Here is a 27964-nt window from a genome sequence, read left to right as displayed (position 1 = left end):
CATGATACAGCTGCAAATTCTTGAATCTTTATTGAATCATCATTGAACATTCATTAGACGTATTATCTTGTATTGACTGACCCTGACAGACTATAAGCAGCCTCACATGTCACCGTGATGTGATTTTCAAATGACAATGAGTCGTGGTGTGGTCACAGTGCCATATAAGTGTTTCCAAAGCCTATAAGGATGAAAATACCGTTAGATAGTCATGGAAGCCATCTATACGTACAGTATAATGCGCCAAATTTCATCTCAATGGGTCTTAAACAGCTGACGTGTTGTCGTCTTCTCATATTCATGTTTAGTCATCAACGAGGTGACCTATCGACGCTCTAGAGTCTACATTGAGATGCTCGAGGTAAAACTAAGGCTTAGGTTGGTAATACCCGGGTATAGCTAAGGAATAGCTAAGACATACCCAATAAAAAGGCTCTTGATCGATATACTCACGACAATCCTTGAAAAACGCACTGACTCCACGTACCAATACTAAAATTCCAGTATCCACAACATCATTTGACCTTCCTAGCTATGCAATTCACAATAAAGTTAAACATCATAAATCTACAAACCCATTATAATGATGTTATATATACATATAAGCAATTATAGAATGATGGCATTTTGCATGACCATAATTATACCATAATACAATATAGACGAGCATGAATGTGTATCAATTTACCGCTCAGAAATTTAATAATAAACCACAAAACATTTTTTTATTATTTTATTTTCAATCATATCCCCTTCAGCTAAGACATATCAATGACTGATGGGGTAAATGTTATGCTATATGGTTTATTTGTACAGATGCGGGTTGAAATCATAATTTAGGTCGATTAAATTATGTAAAATAAATCATCCGTAAATTCTTTTGACGACATAAAATGAAAAATCCGCAGTAATTAGTCAAAAGATTAAATCTATTGAGGCATTTCGCCAGCATCAATCTTAATTCTATAAAAAATCTGAAATGAGAAAAAATCAAGATTTGTTATAATTTCATGACCTAATGAAATATTTACAGACATCATTCTCAGAATATTGAAAATTTATGAATATTTTATTATCTGACATTTTGAATTTTTTGACGACAGAAGTTTTTCTTTACTCTCGTGCCTGTTTTATGAAAATGAAAGGAAAAAAAATCAAGAGAAAAATCTTTTTTTGTTCTGTAAAAAGGAAATATGCTTTCAGTCAACATCAAGGACCTGAGAATGTGATCATGACATTTGGTTTATGAAACTTTAATGATGAATTTTATGAAAATAATATGGCTGAGAGTTGTTTCATGGAATTTTGCATTTAATAGGGATTCGTATTTATGAGCTGCTTAATTGTTATTTGCTGTGCTTGAAGATGAGAGAAGAAGAGGGGAAGAGGAAGGGAGGTGGAGCATGTTGATCTATATTTGCTGAACGGGCTTATATAAGAGGCATATTCTTGCAGAATATTCATAGAAAATTTTAGATTCTCAATCGAGAGTAAGATTAATACGATCTATATACAGTCAGTATAATCTATGTGACCGTGTTGTCTAAAATGTGTGCCGTGTCACGTCAGGGTGTAGCCGATTTTTTTTTTTGAAAATGCCATGAACCGCATGTCTTGTATGATTTCTCGTTATCGGGATATCTCGGGATATCGAGAAAGCATAACGTCTTGGAAGGTTTTTATGGTGTTTGTCCCGTGACACAACAAAGTTTGGACAATACTAATCAAAGAGAACATCTTCCAATCCCTAATTGGGAATCTCAACTAGTCTAATATTAAACCTTGACGTCAACTCCAATTTAAAATGAAACTGAGCGGACTTGAGTCAATTTCGATATCTGTCTAATACTTACTTACTTACTTCCTTGGCTGGGGCGCACGAGGACCCATTGCCGCGCGTAGGGAATGTCTGAAGACAGCTCTATCCTTCGAAACCTTCTGCCAATTCGGGATATTAAGGAAATATCTGTCTAATACTAAATTTAATATAAACTTCAATGTCTGCTCTAATGCTAAGTCTGATATACTAAAAAACGTTAGAATTAGACATTGACTAAAGTCTAGTGGCGGACAACTTGTCTGACTTGAGTCTAGTGGTCGCAACGCACTGTTGTACTGTCATAATCTCAAATGTGACTCGAAAGTTTTTCAAAAAACCCGAATTTAGACGATTATTACTTCAAAAAAAACCTTTAGCTATTCAGATCTTTAAGATCCAGAGCTGCGCTAGGGCGATTATATGAAGCAATCAATATGGTGTGACATCGTGATTAATTTTCTAGTGTTAAAGTGTGCTGTGTCTCAAACAAGACTGTCCATCACTGCACTAGGCAATATCTTGCCATTATATAGTCATAACGTAATTTTGTCTACTCAACAATACTAAATTAAATGGACACAAAGCTGAAACACAGCCAATTAACCCCACAACATCCACAAAATACGCTAAAAAAATACCATTAAAAAATAAAAATATATGAAAATTTATTCTCCGCTTAGCACCCACTCAGCCATTCATCAAGTTCAATTGCTACAATTGTTATGAGCATAAAAAAAAAATACAACATTGGTCATTTTTTATAAATATGGAAAAATTCTCACACGAAATACAGAAAATATAATTTTTCTCTTCTTTTTCCACGTGCATTTATCAACATTTCAATTTGACACACTTCAGTTCCATTACATTTTATTCTATTTTTTTCTTCATTTCCATTGCTTGTTTTCCTTATGGATATGATAAAAGAGTGTTCAAGATGAAAAAAAGAGAAGGAAAATTAATTTTCAGGATAAAAAATGAAATAGAGTAAATAAGGAAAAGAATATTCCAATCCATATCCATACACAGTCTGTCATGTACGGGGTGAAAAGCTGAAATCTCGTTTTTCTTTGAAGAAAATATGCGGTAACAAGAATAAAGATCTGGAAAGAAAGATGAATGTGGTGAAAATATTAATATTTTTTTTACTTCTCTCCCTCTCTCTCTCTCTCTCTTTCTATACTTCCTCTTCTTTAACCATAAAAGAGGAATTCTTTATGTTTCGTCATAAGCAGTTGTGCCAGCTACTACTAGCAACGGCAAAAGCAGCAATGTTGTATTTTATTGTATTGCTGCCATTGCTTGTTGGTGCTGATACTTTATACATAAGCTGCTGATGTGTATAATGGTGAATATATAATAATATGAGAGGAAGTTGGAAATGGGGATTGGTGATTGGGTATGGGTGGGTAAAAGGCGCATTTTCAGGGAGGAGATGTCTCGTGCAAGAGTTCATCTTACTTGAGCCACGTACGACTAGAGTCAATAGAGTAACAACATTCTGTGTCAATAGAGTCAATAGAGTTAATAGAGTAACATAACATACATGCTAATACTTTTAATTTAATCAAACAACTATCTCGAATAGCACAAGTAGGGTTAATCGGTCCAAAATCTGACACCAGGCTGGTGTGACTCTCACATGGCGTCAGATTTAAAGCGGATCAAGTATAAAATTTGGGCTCAAGTTTTAATATTTTATTGACTTAATGTGATAATTTCAGGTATAGTTATGACTATGGAGTCGCTTCCACATTGGAGTCCTGCCAACTCTGCTTTCAGGGTCGTTCTATCAATTTTCCATTACTAATGGTAATCTTGGTGCTTTCGTCCTAACTGTTCTCGCTATATTTCATGTTTCTGAGCCGTTCCTAAGTCTAGCCTTGCTCAAAACTCAAATTTCGTGTTTATGTCGTACTCTGCTCAGTTTTAGAATTTTAAAATTCTGAAAATGAAGAAATTTTGAAATATTTGTATTCGAACCGACAACATTCAAGTTTCCACAACCAAATTTGAGCCAAATATCTTGCCGATTACTCCATAACTTCACATAACTGCTTACGATGACCGCACCTATTATATTTATTTATAGCTGTGAAGTAATCGACAGCTTGTGCAATATCAATAAGATTTCTCAATAAATACTCCTTTATGCTCGATTGTCCTTCACAATGAATCATTATTCTGTCTGTATAGCATATTATTCCATGATTTAGAACGGTAATCGATGAATGACCTCTAGGCATCAATTCAGTAAAGGATAATACTTCAAAGAGTATCCATACAATTTTAAAAGATATTTTTATCGATCATGCCTGCCGAACAACTAGACAAACTGCAACTTCACACATCTCAATGTCCCTCAACTCTAGCCCACTAAAAAAAATCAGGAACAGTACATACAAATATATGATGAAATATAAAAAAAAAAAAATTTGCATCTAGCATTTCTCGCATTCTATACTTTATCATAGCGGATTCAATTAAATTTAATTTATTCACTCGCGAAACCTGTCTCATATCTCCTCTCATATATTTTTTGTTGCCATAAACATATATATATCCCATCCTCAGATGTCTTTTTCATCAATGCATCTTTAATGGTATCAAAATCTGTATAAGCTTTAGCTGATTAGATGAAACACCATATTGTCGCATTCTGAAGTACACACATTTTAAGTATTATATGCTATTCATCAAATGCGGATTATGTGTCGCATTTTGAGGGAAGTCGAATAAAGTCAAAAGGAAGGGTGAATGGATGGGGATGAATAAAAAAATATGAAAAATTTATGTTCTACATATTGTACGATCTTCATCTTGTTGTCTGTCTTTCTCCCTCGAATATCCTCATATGTGTATGTATAGAAACAGGATATAGGATATGTAATGATTTTGACATGTAGGAACGAAATAAGCGTTAAAAAATTATATCTATAAAATGGAAATCATTTGAAAATAGCATGAAAGTTTCATGATTGAAGATTATTTTTTGTATGCAAAATTGAGAGGTGCTGATGATGATTTTTTTTGGGGTAAAGATGGATTTAAAGCTCGTGGGAAATTGAAAGTTTTTTTTTCTTGCTTCTCTTCTTTAAGAATATTTGATGGAAAAGTTGGTGTCTCTTTAGGGGATTCCTTTACCTCTTCATGTTCTAACTGATTCTATTTTAGAAGTTTGGAGTTTGTGGAAAGTGAGTTACACAAAATGTAGAGTTAAGAGGGTTGAAGCAGCTCTTGTAACTGTGAAAATACCCAAGGGAAGGTTTATCTAGACATGTTATTGCTTTTAAAGTTTTGGGACAATGTAAGGAAGAATTGTATATTCATTTATACTAAAATACATCCTTAAAATTGGTATAAGAGTCCCAAAAATTCTTTAAGACTCCTAAACTTTTAAATCTAAAATTACTTTTGGAAGGGAATATTGATAATGTAGCGACCGGGTTCTATAGCATAGGCTGTTTAATTGATTTTGTTTGCGTTTAATAAACGACAATGTCTATTCACTATAACGAGCTCGAGAGCACGTGACTATGCGTCTTACTTCAAGTGCAGTGTAAACACGTTCATTGACTGCAAGTGTCCATATTTGCAAGCCAATGTTAGTCGCCCACGTCTTGCTTTAATGGAAGCGTACAATAGCATACAATAGTCATGGATACACATAGCTCGACAACTAAATACTACCAGAGCTGAAGTCGAGTCAAGTCGAATTGAGTCAACTTTCTTATATAAAATTTGAGTCGACTTCGAGCTCTATTCAATACAAATTTAGTTGAGTTCAAATAAACCCTAGCAAATAAAGAGCATTTTCTCATGAGCAAGCTGTACTTACATAGACAATTTAGTCATTCTCATCACCGTCCTCTCAGCTTATTTCAAATTTTATAGCGAGCTCTTTGTCTGCTTCGGCAAATATTCAGAAGTATGTCACCATTTGTTATCACAGATGAAAACTGTCCTGTAGTTTTATCAGTTAGAACTAGATTCAAATGTTAACCCGACCTTAAGCTGTCATTTCATCGGCTGCATGCCATATGAAACAGTCCACTCCACTTTAAATATCATTCTATCATTTATAAAGAAATCCCTTAATTAAACGGAAAATTTCATACAAAATTTTTTTACTATAAGTTTGTCTTATTTTTAATCAAAAGATTCATTTGACAAAATTTTTTATTGAAATATTTCAAAGAGAAAATTTACAAAAAAAAGAAGCTGAAAATAAACATTTACTTCAGAAAAGAAAATTTAATTAAAGAACCAAAAAAACGAATTTTTTTCATGAATGAAATGCTCTACAAAGGTTTCCAAGATACACAGTGTAGTTCAGTGGTGGTCAACTTGTGTGTCGCGGGACATTATTGACAGGCTGGCACAGAGACTGATTTTAGGTGCTTTCGTGGGCTTTGTGGACCATGAAAGCATATTATTTGGCTGTTAGGGTCGCTAAAAGGGGTTTGAGCCCCCAAAAAATGTTATAAATTCGATGGAACGTCTGCCGTGTATGGCTTCGGACGAGGCTCACCACCAAGATGTGACCGCGACAAATTAAAGGTTGCCCACCACTGCCTTAGTCATGAAAAAAAAATATATCAAAGATGAATGTGAATGAAAGTCACACAATAAATTCATGAGCATGCATAGTATAAGAAAGCAGACAGGATGTAAGGAATATGATGAAAATAATATTGAATGACAAACACATCGAAGATTTTGATTCAATTTTTATCTTCGTTCTATTGATAGAAAAAAGCAGCCTGACTGAAATGCGATCCGTAAAGGCAAAGAATTTTCCAATTTTCAATTTCTTTTTTTTCGGGGACTTTAATCTCTCTTGTTCACCTTAATCGCATCAATATATCCGCATTTAAAATCATTTCAGTTCTTTTTTGCCTCATCGACTCAAAATGGATCAGTTCCAACAAAAAAAATTAAAGAATGGCACAAAAAAAAAGTTCAAATGAAAATTCTGCTGTTAGTGCCGAGAACATTCATCCATTTCGAGTGGTTAGCTGACTGACTACTAAATTTTTATTCCTCAATATTTCAAGCAGACTGAAATATTTCAGCTCATTTCACAATAATGTTTTTTTGCTTAAAGCACTACCAAATTGCTCTCATTTATTCATCATTCTTAGTGTACTTCTTTTCATTTTAAGTGGATTCCTAAATTGTGGAACTGTTTTTACACAAATTTTTGGATGTCTGTTTGGCTTTTTTGTTTTTCGGTGAAAAGTTTCAGCTTGAATTATGTGAAAATTATTTTAGAAGCAGATGCTTCAGATACTTTTTAAACTTTTTCGTAGTTTAGCACTTGTTAAGCAATGCAATAATTAATCAGAAGAAGAATTCAGCACTTAGGTGGAGAAATTTTTTGACTTTTTAATGCAAAGTTGGTTGTTTTCTTGAGATTGTGTAGTAATGTACTTTGATACGTTCTTACTGGAGCTGATACTTACATCAAACCATTCTCAGTATGCTGCACCCTTAACAGGCAAAGAGACCACTTTTAAGTACCGTAGTGGGCTTTTTGAACTACGAAAGCATACTCTCGACCTGTTAGAGCACCAATAGTAATGTCTGAATAGGAAGCTAATACATTACAGTAACATTTGCAACTGCATTGCACTGACCATAATGTCATTAGTCTTTATCTGTTGGAGGTATGATTAATTCATGAATCTGATCACTAATTGGACAGTATTATACAATTTTGTATCCTAACTTTAGGAATCTAAGTGGAATCCAGCTTTTCTATCATCAAGATGCTCTTAAAAACCAACTATTCTTACATGAGCTTAGCTTGGTTCCAAAATAATGTCGAAATTGTAACTAACTTGCACCTTACTGAGTCGCTGAACTGCTTGTGTAATGCTAGACTGATACGATGACTACATTCTTCCTTATGTCATATGAATACACAGATGTAAGCAGTTTTGCTGAAAAACTGGTCATTATCCTCAGCATTGTGTTAATCCCAAGGGTCAGACACTCCAAAAGTGCAGTACTGTACTTACTGCACTTGTTGAATTTATATGAAAGTAGAGCTGGCTTCTCACCATGAGCTATGTAGTTACTAGCTCTAATGAGCGTTCTCTATAGCTATATCGTTATCTATCGTAGTGGACAAGCATACTATTTTTTAGAGTATAATCAGAAGCAGCATCTAGCACCTATGTCTCCTCCCTGTATTACTTTTAAGTAACAAATTGTTCATTGTCCAATCTGTAATGCGCTCAAAAATACTCAATCATGATCAATAAATCTCCCAAACTCTTTTATATTTATTTTAGTTCATCATCCTTAACTGTAAAGATAGTTTGATCGTTACATGAATGCATTGAAAATTGAAGAGGAATGTTGATTGATTGAAAATGCTATAAAACTACTTCTTTTCATTCTACTTCTCTTCTTCTTCTTCTTCTTTTTCATCATCATCTGCTTTTCATTGCCAATATACACAAAAATACAAATCGAGTGGATTGAAAGGAGAAAGAAATTGAAAATTAAATGCGATTGCAATTTTATTTTACCTCCTTTATTTCTTTCATCCTCCTCCTGAAATCCTTTCAACATGAATGGCACAAGAAAAGAGAAGAAAAAAATAAGTTTTTACAGTAAAATTTTTCAGTTTTCAAATTCAATATAGCTGAAAGTCATATCGTAATGCATTAAGAAACATTTCAAGCTTGTATGACATTTTCCATCGTTTCCATTTTTACTCACATAGTTTATACTTTTTTAGCGCATTTTTTGCTTCTGTCTTTGAAGTTCTTTGAAAAAAAAAAAGCAATTCTGTTGGGATTTTTTCTCTCTTGCATGCGTCTGTTCAGTCATAAGTTTTCATCTTGGATATAAATTGATTATTTTGCAGTACTCATATTCATAAAAATCATTAAAACTTATTCTGTGAACTTTTGTGTGCTAGCTATTTCACATGTCTTGTGCTTACATGTGGATTTTTTATATGGATGAAGATGGGAGAATGAGTAAGCAGAAATTATGATTGAAGTTACATTTGGGGAGAATATGTGGACTTCTATGGAGCTTCAGCTTTCTGAACAGTTTTTAGATGAAATTGAAAATATTTTTATGAAAATTCTCAATTTGAAAGCAATTGCTACTAAAACGCATATATTTTGTGGATGGAACAACTTAGATCAGTGCAGAGAGTATGGGGATACAGACGATTGACTTGAGTAGACGAGTGCTTTCTTATATTTTGTAAATATCCAGCTTTAAAGAACTATTTATCGGTATCTTAGCTTCCCAAACAAAAACTCGAGTTAGACCCGAACCCAACTTCTCCACAAAATAGTCCTTGTGGGGGACTCGAATCCATGCAAGCTTCCTAACAACGTAGCCCGAGTAGGACTCGATTCCAAACCAACTTCCTCACACTAGAACCTGAGCGGAACTCGAACTCACGCCCATTTAATTGCATGCCAAGTACGTTTACCTGCTAAGCTACCAGGAGTTGCTATAAAATTTGACACATTACTATCTTTTCTATACAATGCTCATTACACAGCTCTGATTGTTGTTTTGGACCAAGGCACAAAGTCCAACAAGTACAGAACTAGCTTTGTTTTACGTTCCTGTTGTTGCCAGTGATGGACAACTTGTATGCCGTAGTAAAATTTTGTTTAACATGACCAACTAGGCTATGTTAACTATGCTGGGGTATATCGTGCCTAAAAACAGGCACTCAGGAGGAGTACAAACAGGAGGAGGAATGGGCACTCAATTTAATGATTATGAGATTGCCTGTTTGATGTCCCAAAACATTCTAATTTGAACCAAAAATCATCATCCAACACATCTCAATCCAAATGTATCTCATCAAATCATCTCAATAATTGTACCATGTCTGAAATTTTCAACTGAAATAATCCAAACAAGAATTCAATGTAAAAGTCAAAAGGATGACATTTTCATCCAATAATCTCGTACACAAAATCCATTGTCAAATGATTATGAAACTTTTTTAATGGTTTCGCCTTAAATGATTTACTCTTTGACATTTTCAACTTGACTTGAAGCAAGAAACAAGCAAGAAAAAATTGTAAAGCTTGCAGTATGAAAGTTGGAGAATATAAGAATCTTAAACTATTTTTCTCTATACGGCAATAGGGTATGGTATGGTATAAGAAAATTTATAGATTTATACACAGAGCGTGAAAGTGTGTATGTGTGAAAGAGCTTTTGTAGTTTTATTTTTTAGAACTCTAAAGTCGTTCACATACCAAAAAAAGAAATAAGGAAGATGAAGGAATAAAAAGGGTTGAAATTTATTTATTTTTCGAGACAAAACTTTGTTCGTCTCCTCCTCAAAAAACACATTATACGACAAAAAATGCGATTTCATATACCGAATAAATATATGTATGGGGGTGACTTCTATAGAGCTGAGATGGAAAATATGCTTCTACCAATTAATCAAAAAAAAACTAAGTTTTTTATATGAAATTTCTATATCCAACTTTTATGTACATGTTCTTGATCTACGACCTAATGGATGGTATAAAAGTTTATAAATATACTTACTTAAGGTTTCGATTGAATTTTATGTTAAGCTCTTCCTCTCTCACACTCTTAGTGTTTACGTCGTATCAGCCAAAACTTTATTTAATGAGTAAAAATTACCGAGCAGCACAATGGAGTGGGTAAGGCTTTGTTATGTTGCATCGTGTTAACAGCCATACACGTAGGTGATCTAATGCTACAGTAATGCTTTATTTAGATCCAATTTTAAGATAAATCATGAAAATTGCTGGATGTAATGTCGAGAATATCGAATGAATCCTTGTCATGTTGTCAACACTTTATGACAGTGGTGGACAACCTAAGTGCATCCAAATTTCTGTTGACATTACTAAAGCTATCTTTTCTAGTCTTAGGTGTGTCTTGGCTCAAATAGGATCTTCATTCCTGTCCTGTTTAATAAATGAGAGGTCCAACTCATGATAGGAATCGAACCCACGTCTGAATAAAATAGCTATCGAGTTTGATGCCTAACTTCTCGACAATTAAGGCCTTGCCTTCAGCATTGGCAAGCTTGCATGTATTTGACTCGATATCCAAGAATCCACGGTCCTTGGTACCCATACTAAATTTCGCATTGACATATTTGCATTCATATGACTCGATATCCAGGAATTCATTCTTCTCAGTGCCCACACTACATCGTGCTGCTCGGAACTAACAATCATTTTTACACATTTTTAATTGACCTAGTTCTAATTTTTCTAATGTTTTAATTATTTTCTTCCTTCCAGTTCCCCCCGAACGCATAAGTATACGTGATGAATCAAACAGCGAACGTACCACTGTTGTGGGACCATACAGTGAAGGTGACACAATGAAGCTCAAGTGTGATGTAATTGGGGGAAAACCACAACCAAAATTGACATGGTATCGTGATGGATATCAGATTCAAAGTGAAACATTTATGGTGCCAAGTGGACGATATTTACGAAGTGAAATTGTAGTAGAACGTTTAAGTAGACAAGATTTAAATTCTAGATTTACGTGCAAAGCAATAAATCATCCTAGAGCGACCGCTATAGAATCCTCCGTCCAATTAGATATGAATTGTAAGTTCATTTATTGACATGTTTATCATACACATATTTTTTGGGAATATAGAACCTTTGTCATTTACAATTGTCATATTTTATTGCAGTTGCTCCACTTAATATACGACTATTGGGAGCCCATCAACATCAACCTCTTTCAGCCGGACGTCGATATGATTTGCTCTGTCAAAGTGCGGGATCTCGACCACCAGCGATTATCACATGGTGAGTTTTTTTGGTCTATCCCCAATGTAAATAATAATCATGTTTATAACATTTGATGTATTTGTGAATATAATGCCAAGTTTTTGGTCAGATTTTATTTTTTTTTTCACATATGAATAAATTTTTGAGAGTTCAAGGAAATTGAAAACATGTAAAGTAGCCATTGTTATTGATGTGTAGAAAATTGAAGAATCCTTTTTTTTTTTGTTGGCAGGGTTGAATGTTGAGAGTTTTGATAGAGAGGATGTTGATTGAGTAGGATACTTGTTTATTTGCATATAAGAGGTTTTTATGAATTCTTGGAAGGTTTTCTATTTTGTGAATTAAAGATTGACTTTGGAATGAATTGACTGGTAAATGACTGGGAATGTATATATCGCTGACAATACATAAATCTGTTTTTAAAGTATTCTTAAGATTTATTTAAATTCATTCAAAGTTTTTAATGGAAATCTGTATCTACAAAGAGAAGTAAAATGACTAGTAGCTTAAGCTAGGCAGGGTATAGTAGATAGTCTGTAGTTGAGTCGTTATCTTCCTTTACTTCTTTAAAATTGGTTACTGAAAAGACTATATCTCGATAAGTTGCAGCAGAATAAAACAAAATTGACCAGAATTTACTTAGAAATCTATCAAATTCCACCAATGTCGTGCAATTAAGGTCAATTTGCGGACTGTTATCCACACAAATTCGTTTCAAATTGCTGGGAAATATTAAGATTTTGTTTGAAAAGTACGAAAAACGTCATTTGAAATTTTAATTGATTCCTAACTCTTTGAACTGATTCAATATTATTTTGATCCATTACTCTGATTGATCAAAAGCTACCAGAGCCAAAAAACAGCCGTCACGGTATCACAGAGCATCTTCACGTCTTGCTGACAATGACGCAACGTATCAGTGACCCAACAATTTCATTGACTGCTCCAATATGTTAGAACTAGACATAAACATTGATATAACTTGTTATTGATTAATAAAATCATCTCCTCGGACACCAAACCGCTAACTCTGACAAAATCTAATACGGTCATTTGCAAGCGACATCAAACTTCTCTGTCATTCCAATATCAACGCTTTTGCAGCATTACCAGTCGTCCAAAATATTCCAAATATTCCTCAACAACCCCACAAGCCCTGTACAAATTCACATGAAAAGGATAGGCTAAATAAATTTCGTTAAATTGTCCATTATGCACAGGGATATGCTCGTTCATTATTCGTAGAATTCTTTGGGTTTGTTTCATTTCTTGACCCAGTCGTTCTAACCTTAATATAATATTATATTTTACTCAATCAAGCAGCAGGAAATGAAAGTATTTTGGAAATTACATGACAATCACATGTCAAATATTTACGTTTTAAATTTTATTTTTTTTGGGTCTTGAATCTTAAATGTATGTTTGAAACCTCTATTTGAAAGTCTGTCGGAATCAAGAAATAAATGGATTGTATGGTTTTTGGGTTAGGTTGTGGGTAGATGAAGTAATATAATAATAATGAAATGTTTTTTTTTTCTCATGTAAAACTTTTCCACAGGTTTACTTTAAAATGTTTGGTTGAAAGATTTCTCGAGTTATTGATTACCTCTTAAACTTTTTCGAGTAGAACAAATATATACAGATTCAAAATCTATAAAACTTTAAAGATGTTGTAAAGAACTCTTGTATATTTTTTTTTATTTGAGTCGTAAAATCAGAGATATATCGATGACTAATAAAAAAAAAATCACTTCTGTTGACCATTACTTGGCATTATATTACAAGCAACAAAATTATAAGCGATCTATGTACAGCAGAGTTGTCGTCTTGATTTCTTTAATGTTGAATCTTGTGAATTAAACCTGATTCTGCTTCGTTAAGCTTTTGTCTGGAAGTAACGGCATTTTGCATCTTATTTTGAGTTTGTTGGAGTTTCTAAGAAAAGCCGCATCAATGGTAATGCTCTATACACTATCTAGAAGCATTCAGGGGCCGATTTGTGGTAGTCAGCATTGTGTTATATGGTTGACCCATGTAACCGGAGAAATCGGCCATTTTATTGGCATTCTGCCAAGCACTTCAAACAATTCCACTAGTTTAAGAGCAAGCCGACCAGAAACAAGGACATGGAATGCTTCGGATCAACTATACACTATCTAGAAGCATTCATGGGCCAAAAAAAATGTGTGCTAAAAAGTACAATATTTTCTGTTCTTAAGCTTAATATATATTGTCAGTAGTCGGCATTATATTATAATTGGATTTGAGTGAATATTTGCCACTGCATTTCAGAACCTGGTATTTTAAATTTTGACCTGTTATGACCTATTCCGTTTATAAGAACATTTTTAAAAGCTGGTCCCGCGGGACCAGTCCCGCCTTAACCGGAGAAATTAAGGATCACATCAGCAAAGCCATAGTTTAAATTGACGTTACTACCCCTTACATTGAACTTCGAGCTTTAAACAATGAAATATCCTAGATAACACCAAGATGCACAACTCTGTTGTACAGATATATTTTATGTACGCATATAAAAGTCTCACACCCCAATTTTTATTATAATATTCATTCAATCATTGTAGGTATCGTGATGGTGAACGTTTAGATAGGACAACAGAAACCGTATGTATCTTATTTAAATATGATTGATAGAATGATTTGAATATTTTTTTTTGTATTTTTGGTACACATGGATATGTAACCGTGTCTCCTTTTTATTTTTTTTTTTCACTCGTATGGCTGGTTGGTTAACATATATTTTCATGGATTTATTTAAATAGCTTTTTTTTCGGCACTTCTTTTACTTCGAAACAAACTCTTTCATCGTACACACATATGTGCTTTGCGATATAATAATGATAAATTCCTCTATATCATGTTTTTTTTTTCAGCTATGCCATATGAACATGGTACAACGCATTTTTATATCAATTCCTTTTGTATTTTCACGCTATATTATTACATGAAAACCTTCTTGTTTGATTATAACACATCATAAAAATGGATTCTGTGCTCTTTTTCTTCTCAACCATATCGTATCATATATTTATAATATGTATTTATCCCCTAAAATCCCTATAGGTGTGTCATATATTTTCTCTTCGTTTTTTTCCGCACACTCATTCTGTTGTCGAGATATATCTATTATTTCGTATCTTTAAAGCTCATTTTCTACGTATCAAACTCTTTTTTTTCCTATTCTTTTGCTAATACTTCTGTTGCTATTATACCTTTCCATTTACATCTGACTCACATGATGATTTAAGTCTCCAATATTCAATTGTGGTACCCCGATTACTCTGAGGACATGAAATATTTAAATATTTTTGTGAAAATTTACCATCTTATAAAAATATGCGTGTATGTGTGTCAGTATTAAATGGAAAAAAGAGATAAATAAATGGAAAATTGTGTTTTTCACGTTTGCCCATCATAAAAAAAAGGCAAAAGTAATGCTAGCAACAGTGGCCAGGGATCAACATTTTTTTTCTCGGGCCGGATTTAAGAGCTTTTAGACTTTTCTTTGTCATTAACTTAGAAAAAGATCTCTTTTTTTTATGAATTATATGGAACTATTAATTTTGAGCTATAGTGGACGACACGTGGCAAATTCATATATTTTTCACAGAGAGGATGGACATTTTTATAATTTAGTGTGTTTTTTAATCCGAGTTGAATAGGCTGTGATTAGTCGACCGTATGTTTTGTTATGAATAAGCTTGTGCAACTTACCATGAAATGTAAAGCCTACCCGAATAGCACATGAGGTAGAAAGGTTGGAATATGGTGTATATAGACCGGGATGACTCTAGAATGGAGTCACAGTCGCACTCAGTAAGATCCTACTCTTCGTCCGAGCTATGTCAACTCAGGACACAATTGGATGCTGCATCTTCACTGTGAGCCTTTCGGGCTCTACTCCATAGCGGAATTGTAAGGCTCGCATCTCTCCCGCATCTCCTTTAATCGTTTCCATCGTCTTTAGTCGTTTCCGAACGTCCCCCTAGCTACAAACTCAATATTTCATGGCAACTTCCACAAGCCTAGTCACAAACTCGATATTTGCAGATCTTTTCATAAAATTCGAATATACAACTAGACACACTGTCGACATATCGCAGCAAATGCTCAATTCCGGTCGCAACATTGTAGCCATTTCATTTGTCATAGCCCAAAACTTTCCAGACATTGATATACAAAAATTTTACGGTTTATTCAGCACATTTCATACAAAATTCTTAGAATAAAGGATTGCAATCTGCAAATGTCTACTCCTCAATGTCTGTAGCCATGTTGATAGCCTTTATCAAATCTAGCATTATGACCTGCATCAATTTATGATGAATAATCAACCCTGTTTCAAGGAATCACAATCAAAGGATCTGTAATATTTTTAATTCACAAACAAATGTCAGAATTATGAGCAATAAGGTCGTAACCTTGTCATAGAAAAAGAGTTGATATTTTTTTTCTGATGAATTCATCACTTAGATACGTTCTTATGATAAACAATAATAAGCTTAGAAATGTCTTCAGGCTGTCCTTCAAATTTTATAAAATTTTAATAAATTTTTTCTTCAATTTTTCTTGGTATTGTTGACTAAAAATATTTAACTTTTCCTACGTTGATGGCTTTTTGTACTTCTAAGAAGAAGTCAATTGATGTTTACAAGAATACAATCTAGGTCTTGAATTGTAAATAATTAAGTCGAGTGTTTTATGGAAAACCTAAGTCGTATTTTAGTCAATTATTCAGTTTAAGAGCGACGGCAATGCTTAGGCTTGGCTCAAAGACTCATATTAACACTAAATGGAAGCTACCTTCATATGGCATCTGAATGGATGCCATATGTTATCCAAATAGCTGTCATAAGGCATCTAAATGACTGTCATATGTCAAACAGCTGCTAAAGAGATTTGGCTTTATTTTAGTGTCAATAACAGAGCTTTAGAGGATCTTTCTGCATTTGTGTCCCTCAAAATCCATCCCATAGTCAACCTCATGCCCCACCTAAACCTTCAAGTCCATAATCCTCAAAATTACCAACAATTATTTCCCTAACAAATAACAAACCTTCAATATCAAAGTAAATTACGACTGTAAACTTTAAATCTATTTACATCAAACTACTTCAACTGTTAATAATGATAGTTAAAAGTCGCGACAAACAACATCTAGATGACTGTAATTACATAATGAATCATGACACTGAAAAATCTTTAAAATAAAAAAAAGTTTTTCTCATGAAATATTCATTTAACATGCTAATTAGATATTGATGTGATTACATTAAATTGCTTAGTATCTCATTAATTAAAACTGAAAGAAAGATTTTGTTTCTTAATAAAGAGATGCTTTGATACTGGATTTAAGTGGCATATTGCGGTATAAATAAAAGGATTGAGTTGAGATTTTAGTTTGAAAAAGAAGTTGTCAATTTTTATTGTAAATTTTTGGTTGGGTGCATTTTGATTTGCAAATTTAGTTCAATGAGTTCCGATGTTGTTTTGAGGATTTAGATGAATTCATGACGTGATGGCCTTGTGCTTTTATATAGTTTGATAAAGCCAATAAGGATCTCATGGAAATAAAGCTGAGTTTGAGACTTAGTGAGGCAAATTGATGTTTTTACCATTAATTGTTTCTGTACAGGGTTTTTAGGCAACTAAACAGCATTTTTTCTCCATATTTTGACAAAATTCCTTAAAATACTGAGAGGTTTTCCTTAAAAAAATCTCAAATAAACCCTCTTTCCTAAATTTTTGAGATCTTATAAAAATTCGAAAATTTGTACAATTTACAGCATCATTAAAACATTTCAAAATTGCAAAATGTCTACAATTTTCTGATAAGTGTCTTAACATTGCTTTGGACTACAGAATTATCTCAAAAAGGTCAATTATCCAATATGGTGTAAGCTTGATGCGGCTTGATACCAATTCCACATCAATTCAGGCTTCTTGATAGTCTTGGCTATACAAAATTACTCCCGTAAGCCACATAGCACCAAAGAAGAGAATAATCCGGCATAAGTCTGAATTAGTATTAGAATTTTGGTGTTATTCTTGCACTATGTCAGTTATATTTGCCAATATGCCATTTTGGACTCTTTTTTGTATTTTTGTCATCATTTAAGTAACCCCTTGACTATCGTTCCATGTTCTCTTATACATTTAATTTCAAATACTTGAAAATGAATTTTTCGAATGGACAACTTGACACCATGTATAGTAAACAGCTAATGTCAATTTTTTGCGAATGTCTTATAAGATTATCATTAGTCGAACATATGTCTAGCTAACAGGTGGGCAAGCAAACAGTTTTTGATTTGGTAAGCTTCAACTTAAGCTGTCCATAGAGAAAGTGTCACACTCGGAGTAAGCTTCAATTTGGTATTTCCAAACGTGTTTGACGATACACTAAAGAGCCGCAGCACACAGGTGACCACCACTAGACTCTAGTTATTAACTAGACATTAAATCAAATTATCCACTGAAGTTGCTTAGCTTTAATCCACCAATAAGACAAATCTTGTTGAACCCTGAATAACAAAACCACCAAAGGCAGTTCGGATGATATAAGAAAAAAGAGTACATGCACGGGAGATAGAAAAAAAATAAGAAAGCCATGAAACACTTTTGTTCCGAGATAGAAAAAAAAAATTATGAGTGTGTAAAAAATTTGATTTATTATTAAACGCTGCTTTTCTTTTTTTGCTACAAGTTCTATTTTTTTCTTACATTCTATACTTTATATCTGTTCGAAGACACATACGTATCCTGTAAAATGTTATATATGTTAGCTAAAAAATATTATTTTTATATAAAAATATCTCATTTTTTTCTCATCGTATTAGACATCGAGTGATGGAAATCAGACCACAAGCACATTATCAATTACACTTAGTCGTTCCGATGCTGGAAAGTATTTGTCATGCAAAGCATACAATCATATGTCACCTTCAGAAGCACTTGAAGATGGCTGGAGATTAGACATTCAATGTGAGTATAATAGAAAAATTTTTCTTATTTTATCCCTCATTCTACCGCAGCACAATCCCATGTGCCCTCATGTGCGCTCTGTCTTGGTTGCTTTCTTTCCCCTCAAATTTTCATTCTTGCGAAATGACGAGGAGAAGACGACATACAAAAATTATACGTTTTTGAACTTCAGTACATACACAATTTAAACAATTTTCATCAAACAATGTGAGAAAAAAAGGAAATCTTGAGAGAAAATTGGGAATGAACATGGAAGACAGAAAAAGACTTTTTTTTTTATTTTCTTTGCTTTTGTTTAAAGAAATTAAATTACACAATGCGATTTTTATTTTTCCATTTTTTTTCTCCTCTATTGTACATACAGCAAACAAACAATTTTTCCCTTTTTTAGTCAATTTTCCTTCGTCTTACAATTTTAAGAGCACTTTTCGTTTCTGTTTTTATATCCCAGACAGAAATGTTTTGTTGCTAGCCGACAGTTGATCCTGAAATGAAGTTTTTCTGAGAAATTTGATATAGTGTTGGGGTGTGAGTTACTGGTAGGAGTAGGGATGTAATTAGGGGAAGTTATGGTATTAATGTATGTTGAGATCTCAAAACATATCCAGAGCTATGTGTAACATGGATCACATCGTTAGATTTATCAAGGACATAGACATTCTATAGATGCTTTGGGATTGAACAACAGATCATCGATTGTAGTACCAAATTGCTTTAAGTAAAGATAATTTAGTCCAGAACTCAAAATTGATTTGAACTGTGTATGGAGTTGTTCTTTGAGATTTTAAAGTGTTGACTTGCCCATACAAAATCCGATTCGACTCCGAGCTCCGGCTAAACGAGTGAGGAAACCCAATGCCACCATATTCAAACCTAGAGTTACAGATTAAAGTAGAACTCGAAACACTTCCTTTGATAACATTATTGTCTTTAGTCTTCAAATAGAAGCTATGCACCATATTTCCACAGTATTTTCACTGCATATACTTCGAAAAAGGACAAGTGAACAATTTCCAAATCTGAGTTTCGAACGGTGATGTGTAGGAATTATATCCCAAAGACATAGCGTCTATGTCACCGATCTTGTTTAATTCTCTCATTTAAACCTTACAAGGAGTTAAAAATGTATAATAAACAGTATGACTCAGGCATGAACCGCTGGCAAGTATGTCCGGCATTTTTGAAGCAAAGCCTTTCAGTTTTCGACTGAATCTTGAAATTTTTCTGAGGCTGCCGATCTGGATTTTTTTATTGTACACCTGCAATTTTAGACAAACTCTAATAAACACTGATTATATGAGTTGCATATGGATCATTTGGGCATAGTTTAGCTATTCATGTAAAGCTACTGCATCACCTTAGAAGTAGCTCCTTGAATATGGATAACAAATACGTCTCCTTCTCTATATTCGAATGCAACAGCCCATATCCCAAAAAATATCCAACTCCACCCCTGTCTATGACAAAAGACACACAGTATAAAAAGCACAATTTTTCCATCCAATTTAACATTCTCATTAAAAAAATGTAAATTAAATTTAGCAAACATTAATATAACAAGTAATGACTACATGTTATACAAAATACGTCAGGCACATGTTACACAAAAATCGTATATCCGTAAGGAAACATTTGATTAATGACACAGTTGTACTGTACAAGAAAAATATCGCAAAGGCTTTCGGGATCGAGAAGAGAAAAAAAAAATATGAAAAAAATCTGAAAAGAGCAAGAAAAGCATAAAATTTCATTGCTTCAAGTCACATAGTGAGCAAGAGATTTACTTTATGGTAATGTCGGCAAAGGAAAGGAATTTTCAATGCCAAAAATTTGTATGACTTACTTTATGACATTAACTTACAATGTAAATTTTCCAATCTCTTTCGTAAAACTGTTGACATAAAACTTCTTTAGCTTTATATTCAGTTTCTCTAAATTTCCCTTAAATTCCTTTTTCATTTTTCCCCAAACTGCTTTTTGTCGCTTTTTATTGACATAAAATTTCCTTTCTGGGTAATGTTTTACTTTCAAATAAATGAACGAAAAAAAAAAAATAAGAATGACAAAAAATGGTAGAATTGCGATTCCGAGGCGATACCAAAGAAATTTTTTTTTTTCTTTTTATTTAAGGAAAACAAAATTAATTTTGTCTTGTTCTTTTGCAGTGTCCATTGTGAAAATTCTCTTTTATTCAGCTTTTTATTATTTCTTCTTTACTCGACAGTCTTGTGAACACATGAATTAGAGAAGCATCTAGTAACTAGAAGGTCTAGTAGGTCAAGTAACTGCTCTGAATAATCAGTTTGAGTATAGTGCACTTGGTAATCTATTATCATCCACGATCTAGAATCTAAATTCTAGACTCTAGAGATTTTAGATTCAATTGAGAATCTAGAAAGTCTATATACACTCTAAAGGGATACTTGAGACTCTATAGAGAATCTAGAGACTCTAGATACTCTAGAATGTTCTAACTCTGATGGAAACCATTGAATTTACAGAATTTATAGAATTCTAACACTCTCCAAGCTAACAAGCTAGCTTAGATTAAAAAAAAATTGTGAAAATTGTGGCTCAAGTAGTGATAATTAAATGGTACTCGTTGAGCTTGTGCAGATCTCAGCTTCAGCAAACTACGAAGGTTAGACACTCCAGAAGGACAGTACTGTCTGTACTGTCCTTATTGAACTTATATGAATTTACATGAAACTTGAATATATTTGAAAGTGCATAGTATTGTACATTAGAGTATCTGATACTTACTTAGCAAAGTATTTGCTATAAATTAGGATTGACCCTTTTGGCTAATTGATCGAAACTCTATCTTACTTTGGATTAGGTTTAACCTCATGCTGAATTTCTCTCATAATTAGGTTTAAATCCGGAACCTTGCCAGAGTCACGCCGGCCTAGTGTTGGATTTTCGATTGATTAATCTACTTGTGCTCTCGGGGTTAGGTAATCATTTCATCCCTTATTTTAAAATATTTGGTAACCGTGTAATACTGACTATGATTATCTCATTGCTGATCGATGTCAATCTTCAAAATCCATTGATTTTTGACAAAATTTACAACAATGGTTCATTAGTTGCTCTTGCTTTATTGCAAACAATTATTTACTTTGCTGGTGATACATATCAATGGTCTATCCTCAAAAAGAGCTTAAAGCTTGCTCTATCACTGGCCCTGTCGCTAACTGAAGCATGCTAACTATAAATACCAATTGCTTCCAAATACAATACTCTCCTACTGCTTCCACAAAATCACCTTATATCCCCCAAAAATCCATTTGACCAAATCTTAGACAAACAACACTGTAACAAAGAAAGGCGAAGAGTCGAAAGATTTACTAAATTAAACCAAAACAAACAGCATGTTCGAAAAAAGAATTTTCACAGTTTTCAACATTGATTTGAGAAACGAAGCTTATTTTAGATATTTCTATCTGTTTCATACTGTGTATATATTTTTTTTCCATTATGGAACCGTCTTATCGATTTTATATTCTATTTTCTCCGGCTTTGCTCTGTTATTTTGCATTTATTTCATTCTTACATTACTTATATTCGTTGTGCGAAGGCTGAACACAAAAAAAAAAAACAGTTTATAAACAAATTATGTCGGTATATGCCGAGGCTCAAAGTCATTTTGAAGGAATAAGTAAGTCTTGATGTTCCTTTTCTTTCCTTTCTTCTCACTGGATTGAAATCAATATTACATTCTACATCCAGTCAGCTACGTAAAAAATAAAAGTATCGTAGAATAAAGTCAGGTAGAAGAATGATTGGAAGTGACATGAGAGTTGGAGGCGCATCAACAGAAAAAAAAAATTCTTGACAGCACATCCTCCGCCTACTATAGATGGATATTCGTGGAAAAAACAGTGGAATCTCTTTGAGATTGTGAATCCCTCCTGTTGTGTATCTCATGGGTAAATTTTGTGCAGAAAAATTAATGATTGATGAATAGTCTGTGAGGAATGAAATTGTTTCTTGGAACATGTTATTAATGAATAAGTGGAATTTAACTGAAAGGTAGTCCTAATATTAAAGAGAAATTGAAGTATTTTGAGTGCTCTTGTAAATGGCCTGAAGATTAAAGAAGTTAATGAGAAAATTTGATTTCTGGCCTTAATGCTGTGTATGCATTTTGGAGTAGAAGTGAGTTAGTGGAGCATTGGGTTCATTCTTTGGTACATAATGATTGTACACCGACCTAGCAATCATGGGTTCAATACACGGTATTGGTAATTTCTCATATGTCCTATTTCGAATTATATGCACTGAAATGCGGTTCGCAGCTTCCTTTGTAGACTACAGACAGCAATGAAGTTTCCTAGCAAACTAAGATCATACTTTCATAACACAATAATGTCATTACTTACTTTACTTCCTTGGTAAAGGCACACGAGGATCCAATGCCGCATTTAGAGTTTACGGAAGCTGGATTCGTTTTTAGATAACTTCAGCCAGTTTCTAATTCCCAGCACTTTTGGAAATAATACCATTACGGTACCTAAAAACACAATCTCATTGTTTATTAGGAGTCTGAAGGAGTGATTCAGATTCCACGATGCAATGCAGGTCTAGGTTTTGTGAACATTATTGTCATTATTTAGCCCTGAGACGCTTAAAACACGAATCATCTTGATCTTTTAGATCAGACATTTTCAATCACCTTAGTCTGTTGAATCTCTAACAGACTTAAAGCTTGCTCTGAGCACTATCGAGTAAGTCTAACAAATTAGCTTTTGGGTACAAAACTCTAAAATAGTATGGAAAATTACTAATTTATTCATTGACTGCCTCTGCTGTTCAATGAACTGAATCCTACAAATGTACATTCCTGGACAAACAGATCAATCATCATCCAAGTCCTCCCTCAGATGGCGCCTAAAGCTGACTCGATAGCTAGCTTTCGTCTGCCAATTATGAAGAACTTATAATGAAGAAAATTTATGAGTAAAAATAGAAATCAAAATACCCAAAGCGACTCCTACACCTAAAAGCAATTTTCTAAGAAACACCCGAACAGGTTTTAAAGATAATTCAATCTCAACATCCTGTTTTTCCTTTAAAAAGCTGTACAAGAATTGAGGGAAGAACAAAAAATCTTTATGTATGTAAAGAATACAAAAAAAAAATGTAAGAATCAATAACCAATAAATCACTTTGATTCTTAGAGCCTCCGGAAAGCTAGAAAGTGTAATGCGTAAATGTAGCTTGAGATAATGCCTTTTGATAAATATTTAATGGAAAATGCTACTTGCTCTTTACCAACCTTTTATACTGCTTCTTTTGTGTATATATACCTTAACACTCAATATGTATATATGTGCCAGAAAAAAAAGTTGTTCCTATATAATATATAGCATGTACTTATATACACATTCGGGTCAATCCTCACCCATCCGTACATTTCACCTTAAAAATTGCGATCAAATGTGTGTGCTCAATGTTCATCAAAAAATATGTAGCTACTTATTCCATTAAGGTTTGTTGCACGCATCTCTACCTTTTTTTTTTGCTGCCTGCCTGCCTGCCTGCCCTCTATCCATATCTTCATCCCATCTATCTTTAATACATCGAAATAATCCGAAGAGCAGGAAAAGAAAGAACGAAATATCATCCGTTAAGGAAGAAGAAACATCAACAATTGAGTGAGAGGATAAAAAAGGACTCAATTAAAAATTTAATAAAGAAATGTTAGAGAAAGATTGTGAAATGGAAATAACAAAAAAAAAAGGATAAAAGGTTTTAATATTTTCACAATCACTTCCGGTACCATTCTGTCGCTAGACGCAACGAATAAAAAAGTTGAAAATCATTCAGCAGATTTTTTTTTTCCCAATCCATTGAATTGTGCTTTGGTATCGTTTCATTCATTCTCATCCCATTTTGTGTATATCCCATTTTGTATATAAAGTACAAGTTCCTTTCGATCTTTTATCCCTTAAATATATATCCATACCTTTTGTGTCATATTTTATCACTTTTTTTCTCATCTTATTTCTATTTTAATGGACATTTAAATCTTGTGAATGTTATGGTGCAGGAGTGGTCAACCTTTATCTGGCCATGGCCCTTATTTGCTATAGACAGGCTTAGTGGCAGTCTGCCTTTGCTTGGATTTCGCTCGGTACCTTGAATTGTGTCCTTCCTAGCTTCTTGACATCCTTAAGTGTCTTCCTTAGCTTAGAATTCACTCGGTACCATGAATTGTGTCCTTCCTAGCTTCTAGACATCCTTAAGTGTCTTCCTTAGCTTAGAATTCACTCGGTACCATGAATTGTGTCCTTCCTAGCTTCTAGACATCCTTAAGTGTCTTCCTTAGCTTAGAATTCACTCGGTACCATGAATTGTGTCCTTCCTAGCTTCTAGACATCCTTAAGTGTCTTGCTTTGCATGGACTTCACTCGGTACCATGAACTGTGTCCTTGCTAGCTTTTAGACATCCTTACGTGTCTTCCTTTGCTTGGATTTCGCTCAATCACAAGAACAATGTCCTCCTTAGCTTCTAGACATTCTCAAGTGTCCCACGACGCACAGGTTCCCCACCCCTGGCAAAAAAGAGACATCAGGATAAAAAAAACATGCTATTAAATGGAAATCAATAGCCGAACACAAATTGGAAAATAATTGAAATAACTTTAATAGTCATGCACAAGGAGGAATGAACAAAAAAAAAAAGAATATCTTTCTGGTGACTTTTGGGTGGAGATATGAAGTGGGCTTAACAGACTCTCATACACACACACACACAAAATTTATGTTCAGTCTATGAACGTACACAGGGCAAATGACAGATTCATCACCATATGAATCACCATGGATACGGTCACCAAAAATGAAGATGAGACATCAATCGCCCTCTCATTAAAATGAATGTGACAGGCTGTGGCTAACAACAGCTCAGTCAGAAATTCTTTAATTTATTTTTGGTGCGATAAAAAATAGCTGTTGTGGGTGGATGACTAAGGTGTATCAGGCTAGATTTTCTAAAGAATAAGTAAAATCAATTAGGTAATGGATATGGCAGACTGCTGTTGTCTTATGCCATTTAATAGGAATCAACTATATTGATATAAGATTATTGTTATATTGTATGCAGTTTTTATTCATGATGCTGTAGTTTGAATATAGAGTTTAAGGAATTATGAGTTCAATTTTTAGTATGAATATTTTATGGTAAGTGTCGAATGGAGAATCGATTTATAGCTTGGAAAGAACAATAAACTAGAATCTAAAATGGATTTTTGAACATATTGTTGAGATTGTTGCAGAATAGATGTAGTTTAGAGATTAAGGAGATTTGTAGAGTTGTTTAAGAATGATATGCTATGCAGTTGACTCTGTGACCCTGGGTTCAACTCTTATTGGTTGAATTGAAGATTTTTAGAAGCAAATCTAGTGAAACTAGAGCTGAAGTCCTCATTTTAAGGCTGGAATTGGTCAATATTGTCAATAGTAAGGTTCAATGTAGGATTTATCCAAAATTACAAGCCTATAGCCTTGATGTCGAACTACAAGGTACAATCCAATGGGTATTCCTTATTTTGCGCTGGAATCCATTTTAGGTTTGAATCTTATGGACTAAATTGAAGGTTTTTAGAATCAAATTTAGTGAAGCTGTAGCTATTACCTCAAATTAAGGCTACAATGCATCAATACTGTCAAAATTTAGGTTTGAGGGTGCTCTGATTCCTTTTTAGCTCAGCAATCTTAGGTCCAAGTTTTACGGATTATACTGAAGCTTTTTAGAATCCGATCATCATATAACCACAGATTAATAGCTTATTCTAAGCCCTAAATGCATCAATACGGTCAAAAAACCATCTTTTCAAATTAATCAAATGAAGTCGTGTTTAATGCATCCTTAAGTAAATAATCCAAATATTCCAAAATCCATTAACAAAAAATTGAATCCACGCAGCACTATAGCTGCATGTAAAACTTCAAATTACTCTCTAAAAAATATTGAAGAAAAATCCATAATCACCTAAAATTTAATGTGTTCCTCAACTTCTTTATGTGCTCCAATTTATCATCAATTCCCATCCATCCACAACTACCAGCATCAGCAGTTTTAATGAAACCATAAAAAAAAGTTTTTTTTTCACTCAAACCACACCTTGATCTATGTACCGAGTGAAATTGACTGAAACTCGCATATAATTGCCATTGAAATTATTTATGGCAACGTACTTAATATTTAATCAAATTATAGAAACGACCGGAGATATTTTGTTCATTAAAATTTTCGTCTATCCCAAGAGGATTTTCGAGAGAACTGAATTGTATATATTGGGAATATTTTACTGAAACGTAGACACACATTAACATGTTGAAAATGAATTTTCAATGTAGATGATAAAATTTTTTAGAGGGGAATTTACGCTAATTTATATATTGAATATCTGTACATCATTATTTTATGTAGTCATTTCACTAAATTTGTCTTTTGAGTTGGAAATGGAGGGATATAGGAGTGATGTCAGGGTGTAAGTGGAACTTTTTAGATAGATTGTTGTACAATCATTATTGTGTTGTGTTAAATTCGAATTAAATGTGCGGTTTTTAGGCACATTTACTTCCTTTGCTAGCTAACTGACTCAATGGGATCCAGAATAGCACAAATCGATTGAATTCATCAAAAATCTGACCTTAATTCATATCCAGGTCAATAAATCTGACATGGTCGAGGATTTCAACCGATTGAACACCAAGTCAGAGTCTCACCAGTTTAATAGACCACCGTTTCGCAACATGTGCTAATCAGAGCATTGCTCGATTCCGACTAACAATGTGGTTTGGATAATGTGTGGTTGGGACATGACGATGTTTAGCTAGATTGCCTCATAAACTCAAATATACTGCGCGTTTATCACCATTAAGGAACCGTGTACTCAACTTTATGTTGATTAAACTGCCAGTTCGAGATTAAGGTCTTTATAAAGAGGTGACTTGACTATTAGAATCTCTTCTTTAATGAGAATATGGGTTCGGTTCAGATCAGAGTCCGATCTTCTAAATGAACTTGATTATAACAAGTTCTATAGGTGCCAAACTTGTATTTAGACATACGATTGACTAATTGCAGCCTGCTACACTCGTAAATCATTAGATAAAGTACTATCGCTTTCTAGGAACACGCTAAGTCTAACGACTACAATGATTTAGACTAACGTATTTTAGTATCCCCACAAAAGTAAGTCAGTCAGTTCCAACCATTCTCATTATCGTTTACAGATAGATTGTCAACTGGACATTATACCTGAACAAACCCCCCACTAAGACTTGAGGAAATTAATTTTGAGACTCACAAAAAAAAAAGATAATCAGCTTATAG

General features: G+C 33.6%; 1 protein-coding gene across 1 annotated transcript in view; it reads left to right on the top strand.

The window, feature by feature from the left end:
• The window catches only part of side-VII (sidestep VII), a 160211-nt gene that overhangs the window by 89687 nt on the left and 42560 nt on the right, over nt 1-27964 (top strand). The window contains exons 6-9 of the mRNA XM_070638179.1: nt 11104-11421; nt 11511-11628; nt 14196-14235; nt 18471-18615. Coding sequence (XP_070494280.1) covers nt 11104-11421; nt 11511-11628; nt 14196-14235; nt 18471-18615 — 621 coding nt within the window. The remainder of the gene's footprint in view (nt 1-11103; nt 11422-11510; nt 11629-14195; nt 14236-18470; nt 18616-27964) is intronic.

The sequence above is a fragment of the Chironomus tepperi genome, unplaced genomic scaffold (genome assembly GCF_022539635.2).
Source record: "Chironomus tepperi strain 1889 unplaced genomic scaffold, CSIRO-AGI_Ctep_v1 contig_171, whole genome shotgun sequence".
Taxonomy (NCBI): domain Eukaryota; kingdom Metazoa; phylum Arthropoda; class Insecta; order Diptera; family Chironomidae; genus Chironomus; species Chironomus tepperi.
This window is presented reverse-complemented; position numbering and strand designations above follow the sequence as displayed.